Here is a 25,742-nt window from a genome sequence, read left to right as displayed (position 1 = left end):
AAATAAATACCTGAGTGACAGAGAAACAGGACAGGAAGGAAGACAAGAAGTGGATAGAAGCAAATATATAAGGGTAGGGAGAGATAGGCTGATTGGACACACGAGAAGACAGACAGTGTCAAAGGTCATTGAAAAGCTGTCAAACTGTCACTGCTGTAGCGTCTCACTTTTTAAATGTGTGTTTTATCTCATGTGGGTTAACTCTGAAGTCAGAAACTTTCAAAAGTTGGTGTGAAATATCTTAACACGTGTCACTTTCCATCAGTCTGTTGTCCTAATTTGGCATGAGCTCCTTCACAAATTATCATTTGTCATTGAGTTTCAGCTTTGCTTGTCACTGCATACCTAACACCATAATTTCCCACAGGATTAATAATGCAGCAGTCTGTCCATCAAGTGCTGAGAAAAAGCCAGAAAAGTAAACCACTTCCTGCTGGCATCTCGACACCAACGGCAGAAAATATCATGGGATGATATGGAAGGAACTCATTAGTGAGTGGCATTTAAGCTGCAAACCCATAACATGAACCGGGGATTTATAATATCAACAGAAAATGATTGGCAAGTCCTAAACTGGTGGAGATATTCAGGCTCTCCAGTGACTGCGTTAACAAAACAATTTAAAACTGTGCTGTTGGGGAAACATTATTTGATCTTATGTAAATTACAGCTCTATATTTGGTAACACTTAATGACCATCCACTGGCAACAGGAACATGGTCCTTTCTGGTTGAAAGAGTTATTCAACCAGGAAGAGCCATAAATAATTCTACTGCTGCAAATGTAAATCCACAGGCAAAAGATTTATCTGTGCACATTGCATCATACTGAGCAGGGAGTTAAGTCAGTGGAAGTTAATTTTAGTAATTTGTTTAGGAAGAAATAATTTTTCATAACCAAAAACCTGGCCCGTTTTTTGAAGACAGCTTACACTATCATTTCAACATTAGTTTTTATACTGCAGCCAGTAAGATCATTACTCTGCGTTGGAGTACACTGTTATTGCTGTAACATTTAACTAATAAGATGCAGCACACGAATATATCTGAACATTTATGTTCTTTTTAGCATTTTAAATATATTCTTTATAGTCTTTAAAGAACAGATAAACACATCAGGAGTTATAAACATTACTATGCACTAGTCTTGATCTTATAACGCAGTTTTAGTTTTTTACACTCGCTGCAGCACATTCACATTACATCCAGCTTTTTCCAGATAAAGCACTTTTAATGGAGCAGCTCAGTTATAACACAGTCGATTTGAATCCACATTTTACCATTTAGTGTTTGCTTCTGTCGGAGTCACAAAATATGCCAGAGAAAATACACAAAAATATAATATAACAATACAACTAAGAATACAAATACACTGATTATGAACTGAAACACTTATAGCAACTTTAAAAGGTGTCTCTGATGAATATATCTTCTTAAATAAAACACAGATAAAATGTTTCTCGTGTTGTGCTCGTGACAACATTTCTATGACCTTTTGCATGAAGAGATAACCTTGTTTTCCCATGCATTTGCACTTACCATACTGTATAGGTTAGCGTGTTGTATAGACCAATCCAGTGACCAGTTTGTGTGTTCCACCATTTTTCAGTGCCAAAGACAGCAGCAAGGGTAGTTGGATCGACGATAGCAGGGACTGGCCCCTAATTACTGTTTGTATGTAATGCTGACTTTGTAAAGTGTGGCTAACCTTGGTACATGCTTATATTTCACAATCTAAGGAGCTTGGAAAGAAAAGCGTCTGGACTTGTTTAAGTTGCTTGAAGACGTTTCACCTCTCATCCGAGAAGCTTCTTCAGTTCTAAGGTCAAATGGTGGAGAGTCCCAGATTTAAACCCAGTGGGAGTTTTCCCCCAAAGAGGGACAAAGGACCCCCTGGTGATCCCCTACCTAATCACATGAGCCAAGGTGTGAAAACGGGTGTGGGTCACAATCAGCCAGGGTTTCAGGTGAGCTCATTGTGAAATCTGGCCCCACCCTATCATATGATTTCCTGAGGTCAGATGGCCCAGGATGTGAGTGGGTGTTAAGGCGTCTGGGAAGGGATCTTAAAACTGGATTATAGATGGCAGACAGTTGGTGTCGTAAACCACCGCCTCTGTTTAAAGATGGTCGCTCACAGTGGACATAGATGGCTGTCCTCTCTGTCCAAAATGTGAACATTGGCATCCTCAAAAGAGTGACCTTTGTCCTTTAGATGCAGATGAACTGCTGAGTCTTGTCCTGTGGAGGTGGCTCTTCTATGTTGTGCCATGCGCTTGTGAAGTGGCTGTTTGGTCTCTCCAATGTAGAGGTCTGGGCATTCCTCGCCGCACTGTACAGTCCAGGCGCTTTTCTTTCCAAGCTCCTTAGACTACAATGACCTGGATGACTGAGAGCCTTCACAGACATATATTTCACAATAATGCTACAATTGGTTGCCTGGGTTGGTTTATTCTGTGACCATTGCTTCCCCTCATTAACATTAGCTAAGCATTGTTAACCTAGCTTTCCATGAAAATTAAATGAATGGTACTCTCTTAGAGTAGTTGACCTTTGGTACTTTATTTGTCTATAAAATCTGTTGTATGTTTCAGTGCATATATTTTTTAAGATAAATACCTTAACAGGTTTCTTGCGTGATGACTCGGCCTCATTGTTTTCAGCCTCCTCATGCTCCTTGCTACCTTGAGGCAGGTTAGAATAGTTGGCCAGGCTACTGAGAAGAGATGACACCATGGGGCTGGTGTCCATCTCCTCCTGCAGAAAAACAAGCAGACAGGAAGGTTGCAATTAGCACTTTAGCCAATATTATTAACAATCTCAGTCAAACAAGTGAACTCTATAAAATGACCAAACACTTAGTGGCTGTTTCCATAGATCATTGCAGATAAGAAGCCATTTAATCTACTTGCTATCCTCTTTTGTGGATTTCAGCTCATTTGAAACAAAAACAAGTGTGCACACCATAAACCCCCTTTTCCTGTTCAATCTAGAAATCCCACTGAGAAGACATTGTAAATACATCTGTGCAGAGCAGAGGCAAATTGCCTCATTGAGGTTCAATCCTGCACCACTCTGAGATTTTCGTGCTTTAACCTGAGGTTCCCACATGCCCTTCACACAGTAATTACCCTCATTAATCGATGTCAGAGCCCCTATTCAATCACTGAATTGTGAAAACGAGTGTATCCCGCTTCTTACCATCGCACCTGATTATGTGTGTTAACAAAATCAATGTGTGCATGTGCGTATGTGTGTGTATGCAGAGTATTGCATTATACCTCAAACAAGGCCATGTTCTTGCCGTCATATTGCTGAGTCTTCTCTGTGGCAGCATCACTGCTGTTGATGAAGGGGCTGCTTTCCTTGGGGTTACTGTCTCCTGGAAGAAACAAACACACATCTACTTTTAGAGTGGTCTGAAATAAAGCAGAGGACAAAGAGCGCGTTAGGGGAGAGGATAATGCACAAGTCAGACAAAAGATTCCTGATGTCAAAGGAACCCTTTTTGCAACAACTAAAAGTAACAACTTTTAAAAATAGGTAGACTTTTGGAATTTAAAATAAAGAAAAAACACACAGAATGCTCAAAGCAGAGGACGTCTGATAAGGAAAGCTTGCCATCTCCTTGAAGCAGTCAGAAATGCTGAGCAAGAGAAGCATACCTAATGGACTGTGTATTGACAATATGTGAAGTGCTATGTATTCCATATGGCCATAGGAAGAAGACAACCTGGACGTGTCAATCAGTTTCTTCACCTCACTGAAAAACAACATCACAAAAAAATGATCTACAACCCGGCAGCTTTTCTTACCCTGAACAAAAAAACCCTGACTTGTAGAATCAGCCTGATAGTGACAGCTCGCTGAAGGCAACATGACTCTATCGAAAAGCATCTGTCTGCGAGTTCACAGGCCCAGAAATAAGGCCAGAACAAACAAATCCTCGAAACAACGTGTAGTGAGAGGGAAGCATCCAGCTCTTTGCACATTCATTGATTCTCATTATCTGAGATCAAGAAGTTCATTGATTTCTAATTGACATTTGAAAATTCAGTACACCTCAGGCAGTGTTCAATCTATTTTTCCCTTTATACCGTGAGCAACTGCCTCCTATAAAACACTTTCTTGACATCTCCCTCAAAGGAGCAAGATTTTATTTTAAGGACCAAAATCTTTTTGTCATAATTATGTTTATGACAAAACTTTACTGGGTGTAATTTCAACTGACTGTTCATTGTATGATATGGAACTGATAGAAGAAATACTATTTTCTGTGCATACACTTTTAACACCTTGATTGTGTCTTCACAATAGATACAGTGGACACTTTAGTAGCTACACCTTGCTATTATAAGCTTAAGACCCACTTTTACCTTCAGACCTGCCAAAATTCTTAATATTATTGATTGTACAAGGTGCTGGAAACATTTTTCAGATATTTTGGTCCATACTGACATGATAATATCACTGAACAGTTGCAGGTTTGTCAGCTGCGCATCCATGATATGAATCTCCTGTTCGTATCATGGAGATATGAACAGGAGATTTGCAGCATCCCAAAGGTGCAGTCAACTCATTGTTATGTTAGGGAAACCAGTTTTAGATGGTCTGAGCTTGCTGGAAGCAGCCATCAGAAAATCTGTACAATGTACAGTCAGTCTTTTGTTATTTAGGTTTTTTTAATCTATTTTTATTCTGTTTTAAGATGCTTCACTATTGATATCGTTTTTTAATTGTGCTATTATTGTTTGTGACTTTTATCTCTGTAAAAGGAGCCATATAATACAGGGGCCATAAAGGGATGGACATGGTCAGCAACAATACAGTGTGCACTGTGGTAACCATCATAAAAAATTAAAAAAAAAAACTTCCAGTGGATCAAGACAGACGGGGAACAGGAACATCTTGGTCTGGTGACAAGTAATCTTTACTGCTGCAAAATGGACCAGACATAAGGACTTTATTGCAGTAAGCAGAGTCACACCAATTGACTCTCCACACTGATGTGCATACACATATAAGTAAATACACACACAGTTACACATATATACAAACTTTCTTCGTGTATACAGGACATTGATCAGGACTCAATAAAGGGATCAATAAAGACGGGACTTGCATAAAGATGGGCACAGGCATCAATTAATTCTTATCAGTGTCGCTCGCTACAATGCACCACTCTTCTTCTAGTATTCAAATGAAATGAAAGTTACTAAAATCCTGTGTGAACCCGTAAATCAATCCAAACACAGCTACTCGACAGAGATGTGTGAAAGACTGATATATTGCAGTCATCAATCAAACCTTTGAATGTCACCAACACTGCAAAGTCACATTTTCTTTCTGAAGGAAACACACAGCAAAAAAAAAAAAGGGTTAAACCTTCCAGACGGGTACTTGTAATGGTGTTAGCACAGTTAGCACCATCCTACATCTTCATGAAAATTCAAGGTGTCTGTTTACATTATGCATTGATATTTATTGCTCTAACCTTTGTTTTGGCTACGTATTTGAAATGCTTGGTCACCAGAAACTTGCACTTCTCTAGAAAAATAATTGCATTCACAACCATTTTATACATAAAGTACAATGAAGGTCTGAGTGGGGAAGGTAGTGCAGAGTGAGCCATCTCATTCGCGCCTTCCCCTTCGAGCATCTCTTGAGGGAGACAGCAGATTGCGCTCCCTCTGGCTCTCGGTCCTGTCTTGGACTGCGAGACCGAGTTATTTATAGCCAAGATGCCGCAGCCATGTGCCATGACGTTGGGGCACCGCTAACAGCCGGCACACTGTTCTAACAGAGATGGAGCACTAGACAGGGACACTGAGAAAAGGGGCCATGCATGAAGATTCGGAGCATAAAAAGAGCACAGGGAGGTTAACACAAAGAGATGGAAAGTGAGAGAATAAGAGTACTGATGAGAAGATGAAGAGAGACACAGATGGATGGGGCGAGAGTAAACAGTGACAAGGAGAGAGCGATACAGGCTCAGACAGGACAAAGACGAGGCAGCCAAATCTGAAATGGGAACCCGCAGAGAGAGAAAGGGAGATGCAAAAAGAGAGACGCTCACGTCTGCTGCTGCAAAATGTAAAAGCTTCTGCAGCACTAAAGGTTCAGCTCACTTTGACCTCCAGGTTAAAACATACACTATGGTTAAAAGGAGGCCGGAGCATCTAACAGAGGGTTTTCAGAGCATGTGGATTATTTAGTTGGTTTATTTTCACTTTGTCAGAGCGAATCAGGATGATACAGCGTTGTGCCTCGCTTGAGATAAAACAAAACGAGCCTTCTTGTGCCCAGCAGAGATTAGACAAACATCTACAAACACACATATACACAATACACAGTCTGACTAATACACGGATGAATCTGTCTGTTCGTCACCCATCTCAACATCAAACTTGCTTGGTATGTTGCTGGGTAAGTGCAGTATTGAGTTTGACGTTGGGGGACTTCTCTCTGTTGCTAGGCAACATCATCAACTGGCAACCTCATAATGATGTCACAGTTCAGATAACATATTTTATAAACCTCCTCTGCCTGCGGCATCTACCTTTGCTCATGCTAACGTGCCTGTGACAGCAGGCGCTGCTTTCAAATGCTTCTGTTTTCTATTCAAATTTGATTAAGAGCTGAAACACTTTTGGCTGTTACACTACATTCATTTGCTACTTTTTCCATTTTTTTCATCATTAAAAAAAGATCTTAAAATTAGAGCCAGAAATTTCTCCACAATCCACTGCACAATATAGACAGTAAATAACTGATGTGATGGCTTTAAATGGTGCTCACACCATGTCTGAACTGGAAAGAGATTTTTTGTATTTTGGACCTTCCAGTTTGAACGAGGGCAACAAATACTGGTACTGGACACAAATGTGAATCAAATCAAATTTTCTCCATCCAAGGGATATTTTACTAAAACAGATCTTCTCTCTTTCATTTTCCCTTAAACAGCTTTATGTTTGTCTAAATCTCCTCATCCTCCTTGCTGATAGACATGACAAGTGTTTTTTTTCTTTACATTTTTATATTAATGTATCTATTTTTATTGTAGGTAACTGTATGCATACTGTAAAGACATGTCTTGTTTTTTTATTGACAGAAATCTGTAGTTCCATTTATTCCTGATAATCTGGTTTTAAAAAATTAAATGTATATTTGGCTTCATTAAACAGAAACCAAATCAATACAGTGAGTTAAGAAATTACTATCTTTTTATCTGACTTGGAGTAAAACTCATCTAGAGGTACTCAAAATGTATCTTTGCAGGAAAAACCCCAATATGATGATTATGAAAGTTTGGATGCACAGTGTAAGTTTGTAAATGGGACACTGTCCGTTATGTTAAATTGTAATTTTTCCAGTCTTACATATATGCAGTTTGTGCTTATGCTATTTGCAAAGACAGATTTTGATTTCAAAGAACTAATTCCTATAATCACTGAACCTTCACTGGCATTCTGAAATAAACAATACCAGAAATGAGACAGTTGACATTGGAACGGGAAGCTGCAAATACAGTCTGGTTTATAATGCCGCTCTGAGTCAGTATGATCAAATGCTACTTGTCAGATGAGGAATGAAAGAGCGATGGTGAATCATGAGTCAAACAGCTGCAGCCAGGTGATGGGAGCGTGACTTAACGTCTCTGTTCCATTTTCTGATGTAAACCACATGACACAATCCTTCCGGTTTCTCAGAACTATAAATTATCATTATACAAACGTACTCCTGTGGATAACGGAAAAATGATGAGGGTAAATCTCAGAAATCAAATTTTAAGAGCTCTTTATTATAGATAATAGTAAGGAAGTGACTCTGACGGCTTAAAGCACATACACACCAAAAAACTCAAACAAAAAAAAGGGGGAAAACACACACACACAGTTGTACATCTGTGGGCTAATGTGCCCATAACAGCTCTTCTAACGTATCATTTATCTCTACATGGCTCATTTCTCCTCATCGTCTAATAATTAAAACGCCATCATCAAAAGAATGATGGAAACGATTTTTTGGGAAGAATGACAGTTCCCAAAAGAGTTTTGGTCTGACCGCATCCCCAAGCAGCTTATCCTTCCTCAGTCTGATGGGATCTGTTCAACAATGGCTCTCACTATCAAAGTCTTTCCTTATCTGTGGTCAAAATCCAGAGTCTTTTGCTCACTGAGCATGTTCTACTCTAAATCCTCTGCAAAATAAAAACACTGAACCTTCTTTAATGTACTTTTCTTATAGATTTTTTTCCTCTTATTTTCTTATTTGTTACCATAGCAGACTCGTACCCTATTTACTAATATGACCATCAATGCGATTTACTCTTTAACAGAATTGTTTTACATGTTCGTAGCAATTTCAAAACAACATTATGTAGAGCAAGGCCGCTATCTTCAGGTTGCTGTACATTACATAGCCTCTTCATTAAGTCATTTTGGGCATTGCCAAATTCAGGGACCATAGTTGGACTCAAATTCTGATCATGACAGACTATTGAAGAATTATTGACTTTACAGAAAGCATTTATTGATTTTTTTTATACAATTGATTTAATTTATCGGAAAATAATTTCAGGTCTTACGGTGTTGGTTGAAATAGCAAGCTCAGGAAAATATTGATGAGCATTTTTTGTTTACTTACATTTTTGATGTTTAATTGAGAACTGATGATTTTCATCATTTGTGGATATAGAGTATTAGACGACTACTTTCATGCCCTAATAGATATTCACAAATGCTTTGTTTTGCCTGATCAATAATCAGTTACAAAAGCAGGCAGGTCAGCAGGTGAGACACTGGAATGAATAGATTATCAAGGTTAATCCAGTCCATTAGAGAGTTGTTTACACATTTACCGTCAGAGACAGACTTCACCACTTGCATTGCAATATGAGAGCACCATCCCCCTGGTTTATATTCAATAAGGACTCTCTGTTTTCTATTGTCTGCCAGGATGAGCTACGCACAGAGAAGTTCTACTGTTTGAGTGTAAATATAACTTGGTGCAAATGAGTGGAAGTCTGGTCCACTGCTCTGATTCGGACAATACAATTCTCCAACAGATCTTTGAACAGAGCCACAGAGGACTGCTCAGTGAGCGCTATTTGACTTTGCTTTATTGATCCTCCTTGTATGGTGTTGAGGTGGCGACAGTCACAGTTACTACTCCCTCTCTCGCTCACTTAGAGTGCGTGTTGTTCTCCCTCTCTCTAACTGCTCTGTGTTAAGCTGCCATACTGCTCTTTCTCTCTGAGGACCAACGTCAGGGGGAAAAGCCAAAGAGCTGGATGTTGATTCTGGAGGAGCTGACTCAACAGAGGCTCTGGGACCACTTGTTGAATTGGTGTGTGCATCTGAATGGGCAAGTGTGTGTATATGTGATAGTGGGGTCTAAGCCAAGCATATGCACTAACTACTGTTGTACAGCAGCAGAAGAGCAGCATCTCAAATTAATCTTAGTCTGGGCTGGACTGCAGCCATTATATGTGAGAATAAGGACACACACTACCCCGGTGCTGTTGAAAAATGAGGCTTTTTACACACATCCAAAAACGTATTCACAGCTACTGCATGTATGAAAGTAAACATAGATCATCTTTTTGGCAGTCAATCTGACTCACAGCAGAATAAACAGTGAGTACATGTGCTTGCACAGACATTTAATTTGCATCCAGAGTGAAACGCTTCATCCAGTGGAAGAGTGAGGGATTCAAATGGAATTAGTCGGTTGGAAACAACCAATTAAACAAAAAAAGAGGAAAAAAAAGGAAAGATGAGTTGGATTTTCTGGCTGGGTTCCCTGCTATTGTTCCTTGGTGGTTCGCCAAATCCAAGCGGGTCATGAGTTCACTCACTGATTCTCTTGTCTTCTCTGAATGTCACTACAGTAAGGCATTAATTCGTGTCTGGCAGTCAGCGATATGTCTCTCTCTCTCTTGCTTGCTGACAGAGCTGGTGGATACTGGGTGGAGTCAGGTGAAGGATTAAGGTCACTTTAATCTAAATTCCAGTCAAATCAGGATTGACAGTGATTTAACATGTACCCAAACACACCCATGTGCAATTCTGTATGAAAATTACAAGTTTGTCTAAAAATGACCCAAAAAGGCTTAAAGCAGTTTTTAGCATAAAGCAGAGGCACGCTAAACCAAAGCGAATCTATTCATGCTTCTGTCAGCCTTGTCTTTTTAACATTTTCTTTACATATTAATATATCCAAATATTTATAATTTATGCAACATGTAAGTGCAAGTTTTGTATTAAGATAAAGTTTTCAGTTAATATTTTTGTTGAACCAACTGGTATTTTGGGGCTTTTTTGCCTTCATTTACAGTGTAGTAGTGAAGATAGACATAAGAGAAAGAGCAGAGGAAGACACAAAGCAGATGGCTGCAGGTCGGTCTCGATCCCGGGTCATTGCACTCCAGTCGCCTGTTTAACCGCTGCCCCAAACTAGTGTTTCTGCTGCTGTGGGCGTTTCTTTACTAGGAGACAGTAAAATGAAGTTTACATACTCAGATTTTAAAATTTTATTATAGTTGTTTATTTTTTGTTTTTATTCCATTATAGCTTCTTTTTTTTTTACTGGGTTTGTTTTCACTTTTCATTATTTTCAGTGTATTAATTCATGCATTTTGCATCTATGTGGCTGTTATTAAAAAAAATATTTAATAAATAAAGTTGGTCTGATACACCCATCCATAATTGGACCTAACCATTTAACTCACTTATTAAACTGCTCCTGCCTTTGTTTAATTAAATTAAATTAAATTAAATTAAATTAAATTAAATTAAATTAAATTAAATAAATAAATAAATAAATAAATAAATAAATAAATAAATAAATAATTTATTTATTTATTTATTTATTTATTTTGTATCCCGCTATGAAAAAACGGGATGATCCCATTTTGCTAAATTTGGAATCACTAATATGAACTACTAATTTTTAACATGATAACAGGATTTAAATTCATATGGATGAAATATGACAAACGACTATAATACTTAAAACAGTTAAAGACCTTTACACGGGCTGATTGATTAATTTATTTAAATCCCAACAGGCACTTATTTGCAAATAGCACGCTTGCCAGGTCACAATGTAATTATTGATTGTCTCCTTTTCCCACTGCAGAGATGGCAGGGAGAATCACCAAGATACCTTTTTTAAAAAAAAAAAAAAAAACTGCATTTACAAATGCATTAGACATTTTCATGAGTGCAAACATAATGTACATACGAATAAATAGCAGCAGCATATGGGTACATGACCACATTTGCCCACACACACTGTCATAAATAGATATTCTCTCACTCTCCTCCCCCCGATCATGACTCCAGCACCACATCAGAGACACACCAGCCTTGTATAACTGGATCTCATGCTCTGTATTTTCTCTGTGTCTCCCACTCTCCCCTCGGTGCCTTTATTCTTCTCTCTTTCTGCTGCTTCGCTCCTCTGTGATGCATTTTATGGTCATATGCATGTAAGAAACACAACTGTGGAAATCTACAGTAAAATTACTCTGTTTCTTCACTGTGCTACAGGACAGGACCCTGATCAGTATTCAGTCTGGTGCCTCAGCTCTGTATGAATTTTAATGCAGCACTGCCTCACAGGGTACGACTTTGACACAGTCACTTCTTTTCAGCCCCTCAACATCTCCAGTAGAGATCCTCGCTCCTGATTGGCTCCTAAACCGATGGTAGCTGATTGGCTACGAGCGTAGACAGGCAGGAGGATGCCTGAGCATGTACATGAGAGCGTATAGCAGCTTTTAGCGTGTTGACCGGGCCTCTTGCGCATGTTTCTGTCGATGTCTGATGATGAATGGGTGAATCTAGTCCAATTTCTCCCCGCTGCTTCCCCCGTAGCTGTGCACGTCAGGATTAATTTTGTTAAATGGCAGGCCCCTGCAATGCCTTCCCTAAAGAACCTTCTTTATCTGGCATCATGCAAAGGAGGTGATTGTACACAGGAGGAGACTGACAGTCAAATGCAACTAAGCCTTCCCTGCCTTCTTTACTTGCTAATCTCTGCAACGACTGGTCGACGAAAGGGATATCTTGACAAGAGGAGGATACGCAGATGTTGCCGGGAGGTGACAATTGCCAGACTCAACTGTGAAATGATGCAGAGAAAATGCCGAATGAAACTATTTTTTACACTGTAAATCTTACTTAATGCTACTTTCACAAAAATCTTATCGTTCAGTGACAGAATTCAATTTATTCTTCTGCTTCTGTCTTCTCATTATCAGAGCATAGCGCTCAATAATCTCTAGCCTTAATATTAAACAGATAAGAGTCTTCTCCCATTTGACACAAAAACACAGATTACAAAACATTTCAGGACCCTTGTTGAAGTGTCTTGAATTTCTATACATCAGATAGCAGGAAATGGAAAGCTGGCAGGCACAAAGGCAGTCACTTCTACAGTGTGAAATCGACAGTTCTGTCGGACATCGCGTTTTGTCAGGACAAAAGCATTATGGTTTTCCATTTTTTAGCCTTTAAGTAGCATGAAGTGGGAACCAAGCACAGTAGCTGTAAAGTCCCTTAGCCAAAAGTCACAGCTAATTATTCAATCTACATTTATTGCCATTTTCTCTATATTCAGAGAAGAAAAACAAACATAAGTGTACTCCACACTAAAGTTTTAATTACCCATCTAAGTTTACTCTTGTGTGAGTGTTTTAAGTTCTGAACTAAAACCTTCTGTTGCTGTTCATTAACTTCTTTTCTTGTCCATGAGCTGTTAAGTTTGTTTACTTGAAAAGAAAAGTATCAGTCAGGGTTCACCTGGTATGAGGCGCACTAAATGACTAGTCATGTAAAGCCAGCCACACTGAGTCCCGGGTGGAGCCTGGCTGTCCGACTTCCTCAGGTGGTAGACTGGCTATGGAAGAACACCTTGTGTCATATTAGTCAACTGCATGCCTCTTGCATGCATTAAACTGGCTGTGGGAGAAGCTTTAGCTAGCTGCCTATTGCTGCTGTAATTGGTGAGCGATGGAGCCTCACTGGGCGACAGGGATGAAGCAAAGAGATGAAAAAAAGGATCGAGTGGGAGGAGAGTTGAGGTTGGGTAGGATTACACCCTGGTGAGGTAATTGGTTGAGGGGCAAAGGTGTCTCACACCTACTATCTTTTACTTTTTTAAGCATAGCGTAGCCAGAAGAAAGACACAGGGGCAAAAGCAGATGGGAGTGGAAAGGGAAAAGGATGTGGTAGGATGGGAGGCATGATAGCAGCTGGGAGATTGACATTTTTTCATGAGGTCATGGATTAAAAATTCACCCCAACTTATCACATGCCAGGAAACCAATTTAACTTGGAAACATAATTTCCTTCTGGGTGCTCTGGTGCCAGGTCTGGATTTGGAGCCAAGCGCTATCACACTTTTATTACATTTTGGCACATTTTTGGACAAGAGGGTTCAGTAGCCTGAGACAGGATGAGAGAGGTATCTTTCTTGGCTGAGTCATAGCATGAGAGAGGGAGAGAGAGAGAGAGAGAGAACAGAAGAGAGAGTGGGTTGGGAATCCAATAGCCTGCAGCAAAGCCTTGTACAGTAGATGGCAGGGATAGTTTATGTGATCGCTAGGTCTGATGGAAGGTGACAGGGCTATCATCTTGCCAAATCTGCAGCTCTCTGATGAAATGCTGGAAGTGTGAATCAGGGTGCAAATTAACACCTGAATGCCCAACTCCTCCCCTGACAGTGGCCACATTCTCCATCCCTCCCCACCTTCACTTGCAAGTCAGAGGAAGCAATCTATCCAAAGCCCAGAGGACAACAGAGGGAGGGCACGTCCTTCTCTCCTCTCTCAGCACCTCTCCTCATTAATTTCATTCTCTGGTCCGCTCCTCTCCTCTCAGGTGTGATAGTGCATCCCTGTGGCCTCCTCTCAAGTATCTCCATCCCACTTCTATCTTCTGTGCCCTTTTTCTCACCTCTCAAGTCTTTTCTGCAAAACTCTTTCTGTCCTCGAGAGAAATAACAAAGTCAGCAGAACAGGCTGCAGACAGAGAAAAGCATCCTAACACATTGGGGCAAAAATAAAATAAAGTTTAAATGAAGACAGCATAATAATGAGGGAGTTCAGAGGTAAAAGATTAAATTAAAGGGAAACTGGACAAGGATGAAAAAGTAATCAGAATTGTTTATGGTAAAGTATTAGTCGGAATATACTTCCTCATATCTGTGATCCCTACTTGGTGAGTAGAAACATGAAAAGAAAAATACACTTTGAGTCACACAACTCTCAATTTACAAATCTGTAGACGATCAAATTACGATAATATAGAAATTATGTAGAAATCGCTAAAATATGATATTTTCCATCCATTTTGTTGGAAAATATAGAAGTAATACTAAAGTAAATATGTTTGAAATAAAGAGAAAATTCTCTTATTGTATAAATAATGTAAGGTCAAGTTGTACCTTTGAGGACACCTAAATTAAGCATAATGTTAATTTGTTAGGTCTACATGTCTTTATTTATGCAGTTTGCAACCATCATGCTGGCTGCTTAATAATTCAAATCAACCAAACAGCATGAAACTTTGGTTCACGCTTCTGGGAAAACTTCCACAACCCCAGATGGTTTGTCTGCCTCTGCTGGCCTCTAAGCTCTTCTTCTCCAACTGAACAAAACTCAAGCCAATGCAGAGGTGCCGCTCGTGGCTGCTGTCGCAACTTTGCAAAAGGAAACACTTTCTAAAGATTTCAAAAGAATATTTTATAACTACCTGACGGCAGCAGACTGGAGCTAAAACATCTTTATACATTTCTGATACACCACAATTAGCACTGCGGTGCTGATTTGCCTGCCAACAGCACATCATCGCACCGCTACATGAGAAGAAACAGAAAGAGAGACTTATTATGTAACACAGCCAGAAATAACAGCAACGATGCGCTCCGCCATGCTCTGAAAGTCAGATAAAGCAAGAATCATGGGGTGCATGGCAGCACACATTCAGCTTATTTGCAAGGCAACAACATCGGGGGTCATAAAACTCATAGAGACTACTCTATCACACTCCTGTTCAGGCATACAGCACTTTCAGTTTGCCCCAGTCAACAATCATTAGGCTACATATGATAGTCCTGGGTTGCTTAGGCACTGTTTTCACACAATTAACGTGACTTAAACCTTAGTGTTTGACCTCTATGCTTTAACCTTTAACCCAGTTTATTGTAATGAATGCCTAACTTCTATAGTATGTGTCCAGTTAGACCTGGACCTGAGTTTCACATAAGAAAAATCTCACTCAACCAACCATGTTTTCAATTCTAAATATGCTTTACTTCAGTTAAGCTTGTAGAGTGGTCTTTTGCCACTGAAGGGCAGTTAAATAAACAATAAACATGTAAAGGAAGGAAATATATGCCCTGCTTTATGCTAAATTTGACCAATATTTTTAAAAAAATGATCATCACGCTGCATTACATAACACTTTAAACTAGCAACTGAGAATGCAGGCTCATTAGGAAAGAATTTATCGAAGTTCCAAAACACGATTACCCCCTGCAGGCCATATACAAAAGAATGCATGTTTAAGGTATTTCCATACTGACTTCACTTTTTAGACCCCCAACCTACGCTATATGGACAAAAGTACTGGGCCACCTACACATTACACCTACAGGAGCTACTTGGTCATGGTAACCCAGCTATTGAGTCAGCAAAGCGTTGGCAACTTTTATGCACTCAGCACTCAGCGACCTTTACATGGTCTGCTGAGTTGCTGCAATTCCTAAACACTTCCACTTTGCAATAACACCACTTATAGTTGATCGTGGACTATCTAAAAGGGAAGTAATTTCACCAGCTAACTTGTCGCAATGGTGGCGCCATTGTTTTACAACCGCTTGTTAACTGTTTGTGCACTGCTTGGCTCTATAAATCTGTGGCAAAAAATGTTTTAGCCCATAGCTTGTATGTCCATCTTTTATGTGCAGCCTATAGTAGCATTGGCATATTATTAGCAGTCATTTATATTAGAATTAAACACAAGCTCTTCAGCTTCTAAATGCTAAAGCAAAGTACTAAAGTTAATCAAAACAATGAGCTGAAAGGTAATAAACCCCCCTGTAACCACTGTAAGAGATTCAGTGTGAGTTTGTCACATCATTCTTTGTGCATTTGTTATTACAAATACACAAAGTTACAGCAGCTTTAAGTTCAACTACACTTTGTAAAACTTAAAGTCCTGCCTCAGCACAATATACCTGATATTTTAGAAGAAATATAAAGTGAGGGAAAGTGAAGGAGCAGGGTGGGTGCAAGAGATCATCCATAATGAGTTGGGTTTATTGCCTATCAACTTCAACGACTGAAGTAATAGGTGGAAGTCAGACTGCAGACTGCAAAAGGCAGACAGAGACACGGACATGGACAGAAGGACCGAGCCACACACAAAAAGACAAGAGCCTTTTTCTTGAGCCTGGCCCAGGCAGATAAGGCTAAAGCGTTTAGGGATTTATCTGGTGCCTCAGCACAGGTGCATTACCTGGATGGCTGAGTGCAGTCACAGTTATTTGCTGGTAGTATGTGAAACATAGCATTTCTATGCTCATTTGCCCGTTTATTTGTGTGTCTGTTTGTCTGCCCAGAGATCCACTGCAAGGCTGAGGCTCAACTTGCCAAACATGGATGGATTTTACTGGATATTTCTAGTTATGGGAAGATAAAGAAATGGGACACTGGTTTGGATTTAGATAAAAGCTTTAAAAGTGGAGCTTTTTATATCTGTGTTCTATGAGAGGGTCAGAGAGAGAAAGACAAACTATCATAATGCAAAAATACAACCCACCACACAAGTAAGTCCAGGTCTTCAAAGCGCACGGATCATTGCTAAATATGGCATATTCAAATCTTATGAGTGGTAGTCATCTGTATTTTATAAAATATTAATCTTTATGGAGTCCAAAAACAGGCCTCAATTTTGGCTCCCTTGTGCAAGCTGCCACAAAAACCACTTTTCTCCTTAGATAAACTCTTGAGAAAACATATAGAAGAACAAGAGGAGCGAATGAAACAGAGTATAGCCAACATGTGCAGGGAGTTTATCTCTGCTATACTGTCTCTTTTTGGTCTAGACAGAGCTTTTTTTTAATAAAAAAAAAGAGAAGAGGAAGTTGTAAGAGAGGGCCTCTAGGCAGAGGAGCAAAGTGAAGAGGTTGTGTGAAAAATTATCTACTTTCTGTTTCTCTCTCACTTTTTCCCCACCTTTTCCTCTTATTCGCCACCTTGTATTTTCTCTCTGCTACCCTCTATAGACTTTGCCTGGCTGGTAGAAACTGCTGTTCACTTGAATAGAGCGAGAGTGCGTTTGTGTGCGTACGTCAACCTGCATCCCGGTGGGGCCGCAGACTCAAAGACTGAGGCTTTTGTCTGCCTTTGATTACTCCTATAAATTATGCATCCTGCACCTCTTTGTTTGTGCGTCCATGTGTGTCTGAGTGTGTGTGTGTGGCACCGAGCCAGAGACTGCAGTGGGTAGCGACAGTGACTGATGATGCTTTGCCCTTCTTCACGCGCACTTTCTCTTCCACTTACACACAAATTCATGCACATTTTTATTTTTGCTCACACATTACCACTACAGTATGTAGCTTTCCTTGTTTGCTCTTTAATGTCCCGTCTCTTATCAACCCTCAGAGAAAGCTGAACTTCTGTGATGGTCAGAAAACATGTGCAACATTAAGAACGCTATATTAACAGCAGAAACTGGCTAGGTGTGAGTCAGCAGTGCACTGTCATAAGGAGATACTGAGAAAATGAAAACATGAGAAAAAATCTGTGAAATTATGCTTTTGGTAAATATGTTAAAGGACCCCAATCTCATGATATGAGATGATCATATCCAAAAGTAACACCTGCACATTGTTCCTTTTGTCTGAGTGAACTTCCTAAATCTGAAAGTAATTTTTTGTATAACCACCGTTATTCTTCAACACATCCTCAGCTCTTCTTGTAATCTCTCTAAGTCAGGGGTCTCGAACTCCAGTCCTCGAGGGCCGCTGTCCTGAAGCTTTTCCATGTGTCCCTGTTGCAACGCGCCTGAGTAAAAATAGCAAGAGTATAGAACTTGACTGCATGCTGAAGTGGCAACCCCTAACCCTACTCAAGTAAATTTTAATTAATATAAGTGTTTGGAAAGATATACTTCTAAAAGTACTTTTATTGCACCATGTTCATTTACTCATGAGCTGCTGTAACATGAATCCAATAGCTGAATCACCACCTCAGCATGCGGTCACATCCTATAGAGTCTTGCTAATGACCTACTAATTGTATTCAGGCGTGTTGCAACCAAGGTTATTATCGTTAACGAAAACTAACGAAATAACGAAAACTAGAAGTGAAAAAACATTTTCGTTAACGGAAATAAAAATAAAAACAAAAAAAGGAAAACTAACTAAAACTGGAATGAGTGTTCACGAAACTAACTAAAATTAACTGAATTTATAGCAAAAATGTGTTTAGTTTTCGTTGATGTGTGCGTGTCATACAAGAGTCAAGGGTGAAAATGAAGTTTAGTTTCCAGATTTTTTTCTTGCTGTGTCTCATTATGCCAGCAGGTGGCAGTACGTTAGTCGAGTCGTCTGTGTTGCTGCTCCGTCCTCGCGCAGAATCATGTCAGGAAAAGTCGGGAGAAAGCGCCAGAGTCCAATTTGGGATTACTTTGAATATGACTGTGTTTTGGATAAAGCAAGTGTCTTGTAGTGGAAACAGACAAATTATGAGGGACATTTCTAAAGGGAAAAAAATCCCACAAACCTTAAAGTGCACTTGAAAAGCTCACACAAGAAGGCTAACCTAGCTTACCTTTAGAAGGTAAGGGAGCACACTCAACCCTCATCCCCAGAAAACAGAAGCTAACCCCAGGCAAGGCAGCGTGATGCATCCCGAGACAACAGGACGGGGATATCTACATAACTGTGTGAGTCAATTACCTTCAAAAAGTTTATCAATTCACTTGAACCAAAATTACGAACACCCGGTGCTGCAAGAGTTAATAGTCTCATTGGGGCCAAGATATACGTTTTATAGTTGCCTGGTATCGATGGTTGTTCATCTGCCTTTATTTATTTATTTATTTAAAGAACCCATAGTTGTCTGTCTCTGCGTGTTAGCCCTGTGACAGACAGGCGACCTGTCCAGGGTGCAGTATGGTAGCTGGAATAGCAACATACCCAAGGATAAGCAGAAGAGAATGACTGATATGATGAAACTGGGATTTTTGTTACACTTAATTATTGCAAACACAACTAAAACTATAACTGAAACTAATCAAAACTAAACTGAAACTAAGGATTTTCAAAAAATAAAAACTAAACTAAACTAGCAAACAATTAAATAATAAATAAACAATTAATAAAAACTAATTAAAACTGATATAAAATTGAAAATCTGAAGTCAAAACTAAATAAAAATAAAAACTAATGAAAATTGCAAAACTATTAAAACCCTGGTTGCAACAGGGACACATGGAAAAGCTTCAGGACAGCAGCCCTTGAGGACTGGAGTCCGAGACCCCTGCTCTAAGTGGTCTTCAGGAATAGCTCTCCAGGCTCCTTGAACGACAGTCACAGCTCTTCTTTATATGTCCTTCAAAGAGCATTATCCAACTATACTTCTACTGCTGTGGCAGTGAAAAAAAACTGTTGCTGATCACTGCTGTGCTGAAATATGAAGCTGCTTGTTTTCAGATAACATCTATATGGTACTGCATGGTGGATCAAATTCACAATTTTGACAAGATCCCCAACATCACTGTCTAATGTCTCCATCATGTCTTCTGCTGCTCCTGTAGATACTCTTTCCTCAATTTTGCTATTTTACTCCTGCCAAGCTGTATTATCATTGACATTTTTCATATATTCACTTAAAATAATAAGAACAAATTGTGTTTGTTTGAAGAGTCTGCTGGTGAGGGCCTAAAGATATATTTTCAAATAGGTTCTTTTAAGTTATCTGCTATGTGTAAACACAAAACTTGCTCATCACTTCAGTTAAGTGGCTTAATAAAAAAATACATTTTTAAGAGAAAAGTATTTATATCACTGTTATTTCAGTATTTAAAGAGTTTTAACGCAAGCTGTAATATAACGCAGATTGTAGTAAAACTTCCTGTACTTTATAAGCTGTTTTGTGTAAAAAAGGAGGAAAGAGTAGCTGGAAGATTTTTTTTCCCTGGGTTTCTCCTAGACCACAGATTTACAGCAACCCAGGTATAAACTCCTGACTTTAGACTGAATGCAGTATTTTGGAGCAGCACTCTTCTGGTCATCATTTTTATCAAGTGACCTTCTGCTGCCACAGTTATGACCACAACCATCCATCTTATCTGTCTGCTGTCTCCCATCTCAGACCCAGGGGAGGCCTGCACTGTTGAACAGGACATTAGGGAGAGTCTGGAACAACCCCTCATTCATGGCAGAGGAAATCCCTCAAGACAGTAGTTTCTGTGCACACAGACAAATGTGCAAGTCAGGATGTTTTGAAATATATGCTGGTTTATGCTGTAGCTGCTTGGAAGAAGCATAGTCATATCTCTTACTGTCAAGCCAGCAGGTGATGCCCAGCTGTCTTTCTTCTCCCTCTTTTCTTCTGCAGCAACCTGATTGTGCTCCAGCATCCCGGTACCCACAACATCACATTCAAGTGGGAACAATATAAAAAGGAAGGGGGAGAGTATTGGGGATAAAGATAAAAGGAGAGAAAGCTTGCAAGGGTTACTGAAGTGTTGTTACAGCAGTGGAAGAAAAATGGCTGCAGTAGAGGGAGAGATGGAGTACAGGATATGAGCTCAGGGGAGAAGACAGAACAGAGATAGAAACTGAGGAAGAGATCAACAAAGGGAATCCATTCAGTCCAGACATGTGCTGCTATCGAGATCCATCCATCTCCGACACAATGCACCACTCTCTCCAGCCCACACCACATTTACAGTGAATAAAAGATAGTCTTTGAGATATAGAGCTCTGAGGTATCCCAGCAACTCTGCGAGGTACAGCCCACAATGTCAGGTCTCTCACTCGTATAGGTTTGGACATCTTCCCACAACTGTCCTCCCACTGACCCACCTCCCATGGTTTCATTTTTCCAGTCTCAACATAAGGAAGAACAGGTAATATAAACAGTTTTACACTTTGTTGGCACTACTTTTTCTGGTTTTTTTCTCTCCAGGTACTCCTGTGGGCTTCCTCCCACAGTCCAAAAACATGAAGTTTGGTTAACTTTTGATTCTAACTTGCCCATAGGTGTGAATGTGAGTGTGAACCATTGTCTGTCTCTCTGTGTTAGCGTTAGGCCTGTAATAGACTGGCGACCTATCCAGGGTGTACCCTGCCTCTCGCCCTATGGCAGCTGGGGCAGGCTCCAGCACCCCTCTTCCCCAGCCCCTCCTCAACCCTGAACTGGATAAACAGAAGAGAATAAAGTAAATAAATGTATGTTTGCAATTTTTCAACATAGTAAAAATATCCCTCATATTGTTTCTACATATTCAATAGTTTTTTTTAGTTTAACTAACCATATGGCAGGAGAAATAAGATAAATAAATAATTATTTTGGAAAAAAAAAGAACTTTGTTGAAGCAGAGTCAGGGTCACATATGTGGTTATCTTCAGCAGTGAGGCAGAATAGATTCGCAGAGCTCAGTGAACAGTGTATTTTCCATTAAAATGCTCCTCTTTTGCAGAGCCAACACTCTTTTCTGGAACAACGCAAACTTTGCACATTTGCAGAAACCTTAAATTTGGCCGGAGCCAAGTACAGGAACAAGATGAGTTTAATCCTTTGAGGGTCACATAACTTAAAGAAAACTCTATTAGTCCTTCACAGAACCATGCGGGAGCAGACAGAAATCTTCAACTACAATGTTTTGTTTCTCTTAATAATTGCTAATTTTTTTGCAAACAAAATGTAAGAAATGTTCAAATATTTTCGTCGCGATAAAACTGCACAGTGAAGCAACACAACTGATAGTTTAATATCTATGCAACGCCACATACTGAAATTTTGTGCACAAATGTAACAAACACAGCTTTAAGGAAGCACTTCATTCAGGTGTTAGCGTGTATGCATGCACCTATAAACTCTAAGCTAACACCAAACCAAGCTTCAAATACACGTTCTACAGTTACATATAAAATAATTTAATAATGGCATCTGCCATTGTAAAAGACATATTTTTATTACATTGTTCCTTTGATATATTCTCCATCTGTCTACCCCGAGGCTCATCAAAATCATAGATGTGTCCTACACTTACTTCTGTCTTCTTAGGCTAGTCCACAGAAAAGACGACAATGTCTGGAGAAGTTTATGCAGTTAAAAAAATGAAAAAAAAGTTTTCTTCTAAGACAAAAAAAAAGCGAGTTAAATATAACTTCAGGGGAAAAAAGGCCACAATGAGAAAAGACAAAATGATGATCAAAGCCCTTTTCTCCTGGCTGCCCGTGTGACTGATGTTCCCTCGTCTGTAGCAGCGCTCTTCAACATGACCCAGACAGCAGGCTGCTAATCTCTCTCTGTCCTCTATGGTTGTGCGTATTGTCAAGCATTTGACAAGACACCTCTGCCAGCTTCCAGCCTTCAGCCACAGGACTGGCACAGCAGGCTGTGAGCCTCCCTCAGTGAGATATAATGGACTCACATCAAGAAGAAAGTAACGAGGCCGCCATTTTGGGTAGTCCTGTCTGTGAGAATTGCTGCCAGGTCAGTGGCACTACCAACAATTGATGGAGGGTTGTTGCTGTTGTTCTTTTTTTCCTATTTATTTTTGAACAACGATCAGTGATGACACACTTTGACTGTACTCAGACGGAAGGGAGAGACTGTCCATCCAGCTTTTTGTAACTAACAGAAAGCTGGTTTGTTTTACTGGTTTGGTTTCAGGGTTCTTGTACTGGAGCAGGTTTGCTATACTTTAGAAGCTTCATCTTTTTTCCTGGAGAAACAGCTAGTGACACAGAATTCTTGAATATTTCATTGGGGCTGTTTTGTCCTATAAACTCACAAGTACAAGTTAGTGAAATGTCCCAGCACTCGGTAGAAATACCAAGCAGCTGGGAGTGAGTTAGGTCAGTTAGCCAGACAAAATGTGTGGAAATATGTTGATTTAAATAATAATAACGGATTGGATTTATATAGCACTTTTCGGAGCCCTCAAAGCGCTTTACAATTCCACTATTGTCTGTGAAGGTTCTCAGTCATCCAGGTCATCGTAGTCAAAGTAGCTTGCAAAGAAAAGTGTTTGGACTTCTTTAAGTTGCTTGAAGACGTTTCACCTCTCATCCGAGAAGCTTCTTCAGTTCTAAGGTCAGGGAGTCCCAGATTTAAACCTAGTGGGAGTATCCCCCCACAGAGGAACAAAAGGACCCCCTGATGATCCTCTAATCGCCTGAGCCAAGGTGTGAAACTGGGTGTGGGTCCCAATCAGCCAGAGTTTCGGGTGAGCTCATTGTGAAACCTGGCCCCACCTTATCATGCAAATTCCTGAGGTCAGATGGCCCAGGATGTGAATGGGCGTTAAGGCGTCTGGGAAGGGATCTCAAAACTGGATTATAGATGGCAGACAGTTGGTGTCGTAAACCACCGCCTCTGTTCGAAGATGGTCGCTCACAGTGGACATAGATGGCTTCTTTCACTCCTCTATTCCACTATTCATTCACACACTGGTGGAGGCAGCTACAGTTGTAGCCACAGCTGCCCTGGGGCAGACTGACAGAAGCGAGGCTGCCATATTGCGCCATCGGCCCCTCTGGCCATCACCAGTAGGCAGTAGGTGAAGTGTCTTGCCCAAGGACACAACGACGAGACTGTTCGAGCCGGGGCTCGAACCGGCAACCTTCTGATTACAGGACAAACTGCCAACGGTTTGAGCCACGATATCCTTGGGTGTGACAATCATCTAATGGTTTCCAGAGATCTCCTCATTTTGCCATATTCTTTGTTGTGCGTGAAGCATAAGGGCTGCGTGATGAATTTAGCCTGTCATTTTTTTTTCCCCAAATCTCACCCCTGCCTGGCTAATGAATACTGAATGTCTGTGTGTCCGTGTGTGCATGCATGTGTTTGTATTCTGACTATTGAGTGGTAAACTGTGTCTCATTGTATTGTTAAGGTGTGCGCCTGTTTCTGCCCGGGTATGTCCTTGAGTCTGACTCTACATGCGGATTAAGTTGGGTGGTGACTGATGGCGTGTCGATGCTTGGCTATCCACAGCACATCTTCTTAGCCTGTTTTAGTGACAGGTAGGAGACACACTTGAGCTGAATAAAACATGAGCGCAGACACGCTGTCAGTAGACACAAACGTCCACTACACAACATGATGTATGTGCGTGTGTGTGAGACAATAACAGCTCCTTTGTGAGTTTAAATAATTGATGATTCTTTCATCTGCAACAAACAGCTGTAGGTTTTCTTATGCCCAAACTATCAAAGCTGACAGCTGGTTTGGGGTTAGCCTTAGAGATACGAGGAACAGGGAGCTTACTATTCCTCTGCAACAGAAGGATCATAACCATTTGAGCTGGTCAGGGTCTTCTAGAGAAGAAAGACCCTGAGGTGATTCAGGCATGTCCAAATGGAAAGAGATGCATTGGAAAAAATATGCCTCTCTGCTGCCTTGCCTTAGTGTCTCCTTGGAAGAGCTGGAGGGATGGTCAGGATTGACATTTGGCTCATTTGACGGCACTGGTGTTCTGCAGATGGATCCACTGCTAATATGCATATATGTCTTTGGACTGACAATGTTTTGTTATTAAGCACGATTCACTACTCATTTACTTTTCTGTAAATGTATTTTGCAGTTTGTAATCTGAGACCTTTACTCATTTCGCATTTAGAAACTAAACAAGCAGTGCACTGAAGAGAGACACATGGCACAAGCAAGATCAAGACTTACTTAATTCGAATCTTTCCGCAACTCCACCGCCTCAGGACAGAGAAATGCCTACACAGCCGAACATAAAAATCAGCACGCTTTAATCGACACAGACAGTCTCCTCCATGTGGCACAGTGGTAAACTTCAAGCACAGCTGAGTCATTTATGACTAATGCATTTTACGAAGTGTTCGGTCTCTCCGCTCGACCATGCCACATCCATGAAAAAACATCATGTCTCCAATATGTTTTTGTGTTTAGCCTTTCCTGTTCCCCCTGACCCCATCCTCTTCCTTAATCCCCCTGCTGCCTCCTTGTGTCCTCACCTCTGACCTTCTTCTATTGTGCTATAGCTGATCTTCCCATCATCTCCCTTTCCCTCTTTCCATCTTTCAAAACCCGCTGAAGATCTGGATTCCTATTAATGAGATTTGGCTCAGCCTCTGCAGATGTGCTGCTGTTGTTGAGTACACTCCACCTAAGCACTCTTCAGTTCTGACTAAGTACATGTGTAACAGAAGCCTTAAAAGTGCAGGTTGACCGAGCTGGCTGATTACTGTTAGGGCACTGACATCAGATCAGGCTAGCTCATTCACAAACATCATTTGTACTGTGAAAATCTTAATCAAGCAATCAAGCCCTAGAATCAAAAAGGCAATCAGCAGAATTAAACGACTTGTTATCAGATTGTTTAAAAGACTGGAGGGTGGGAGATCATTTTATTTTATTTTAGCTTAATTAGCTGACAGGGACTAGATAGAGAGAGCAGATTTCCTGTTTTGGCTTCCCTTCATTGGCTTCCTGTTAAATCCAGAATTGAATTC

General features: G+C 40.3%; 1 protein-coding gene across 5 annotated transcripts in view; it reads right to left on the bottom strand.

Moving 5' to 3' along the window:
* LOC146517965 (solute carrier family 12 member 5-like) overlaps nt 1-25,742 on the bottom strand; it is a 183,809-nt gene that overhangs the window by 58,733 nt on the left and 99,334 nt on the right. For all 5 annotated transcript variants that reach the window (XM_085158872.1, XM_085158873.1, XM_085158875.1 and 2 more), the window contains exons 2-3: nt 3,281-3,381; nt 2,619-2,756 (exon numbers count right to left, since the gene is read on the bottom strand). In XM_085158872.1, the coding sequence (XP_085014998.1) occupies nt 2,619-2,756; nt 3,281-3,381 (239 nt within the window). The remainder of the gene's footprint in view (nt 1-2,618; nt 2,757-3,280; nt 3,382-25,742) is intronic.

The sequence above is a fragment of the Neolamprologus multifasciatus genome, chromosome 5 (assembly GCF_963576455.1).
Source record: "Neolamprologus multifasciatus chromosome 5, fNeoMul1.2, whole genome shotgun sequence".
Classification (NCBI taxonomy): Eukaryota; Metazoa; Chordata; class Actinopteri; order Cichliformes; family Cichlidae; genus Neolamprologus; species Neolamprologus multifasciatus.
The sequence above is the reverse complement of the archived record's forward strand: the minus strand, read 5'-3'. Positions and strand labels throughout refer to the sequence as shown.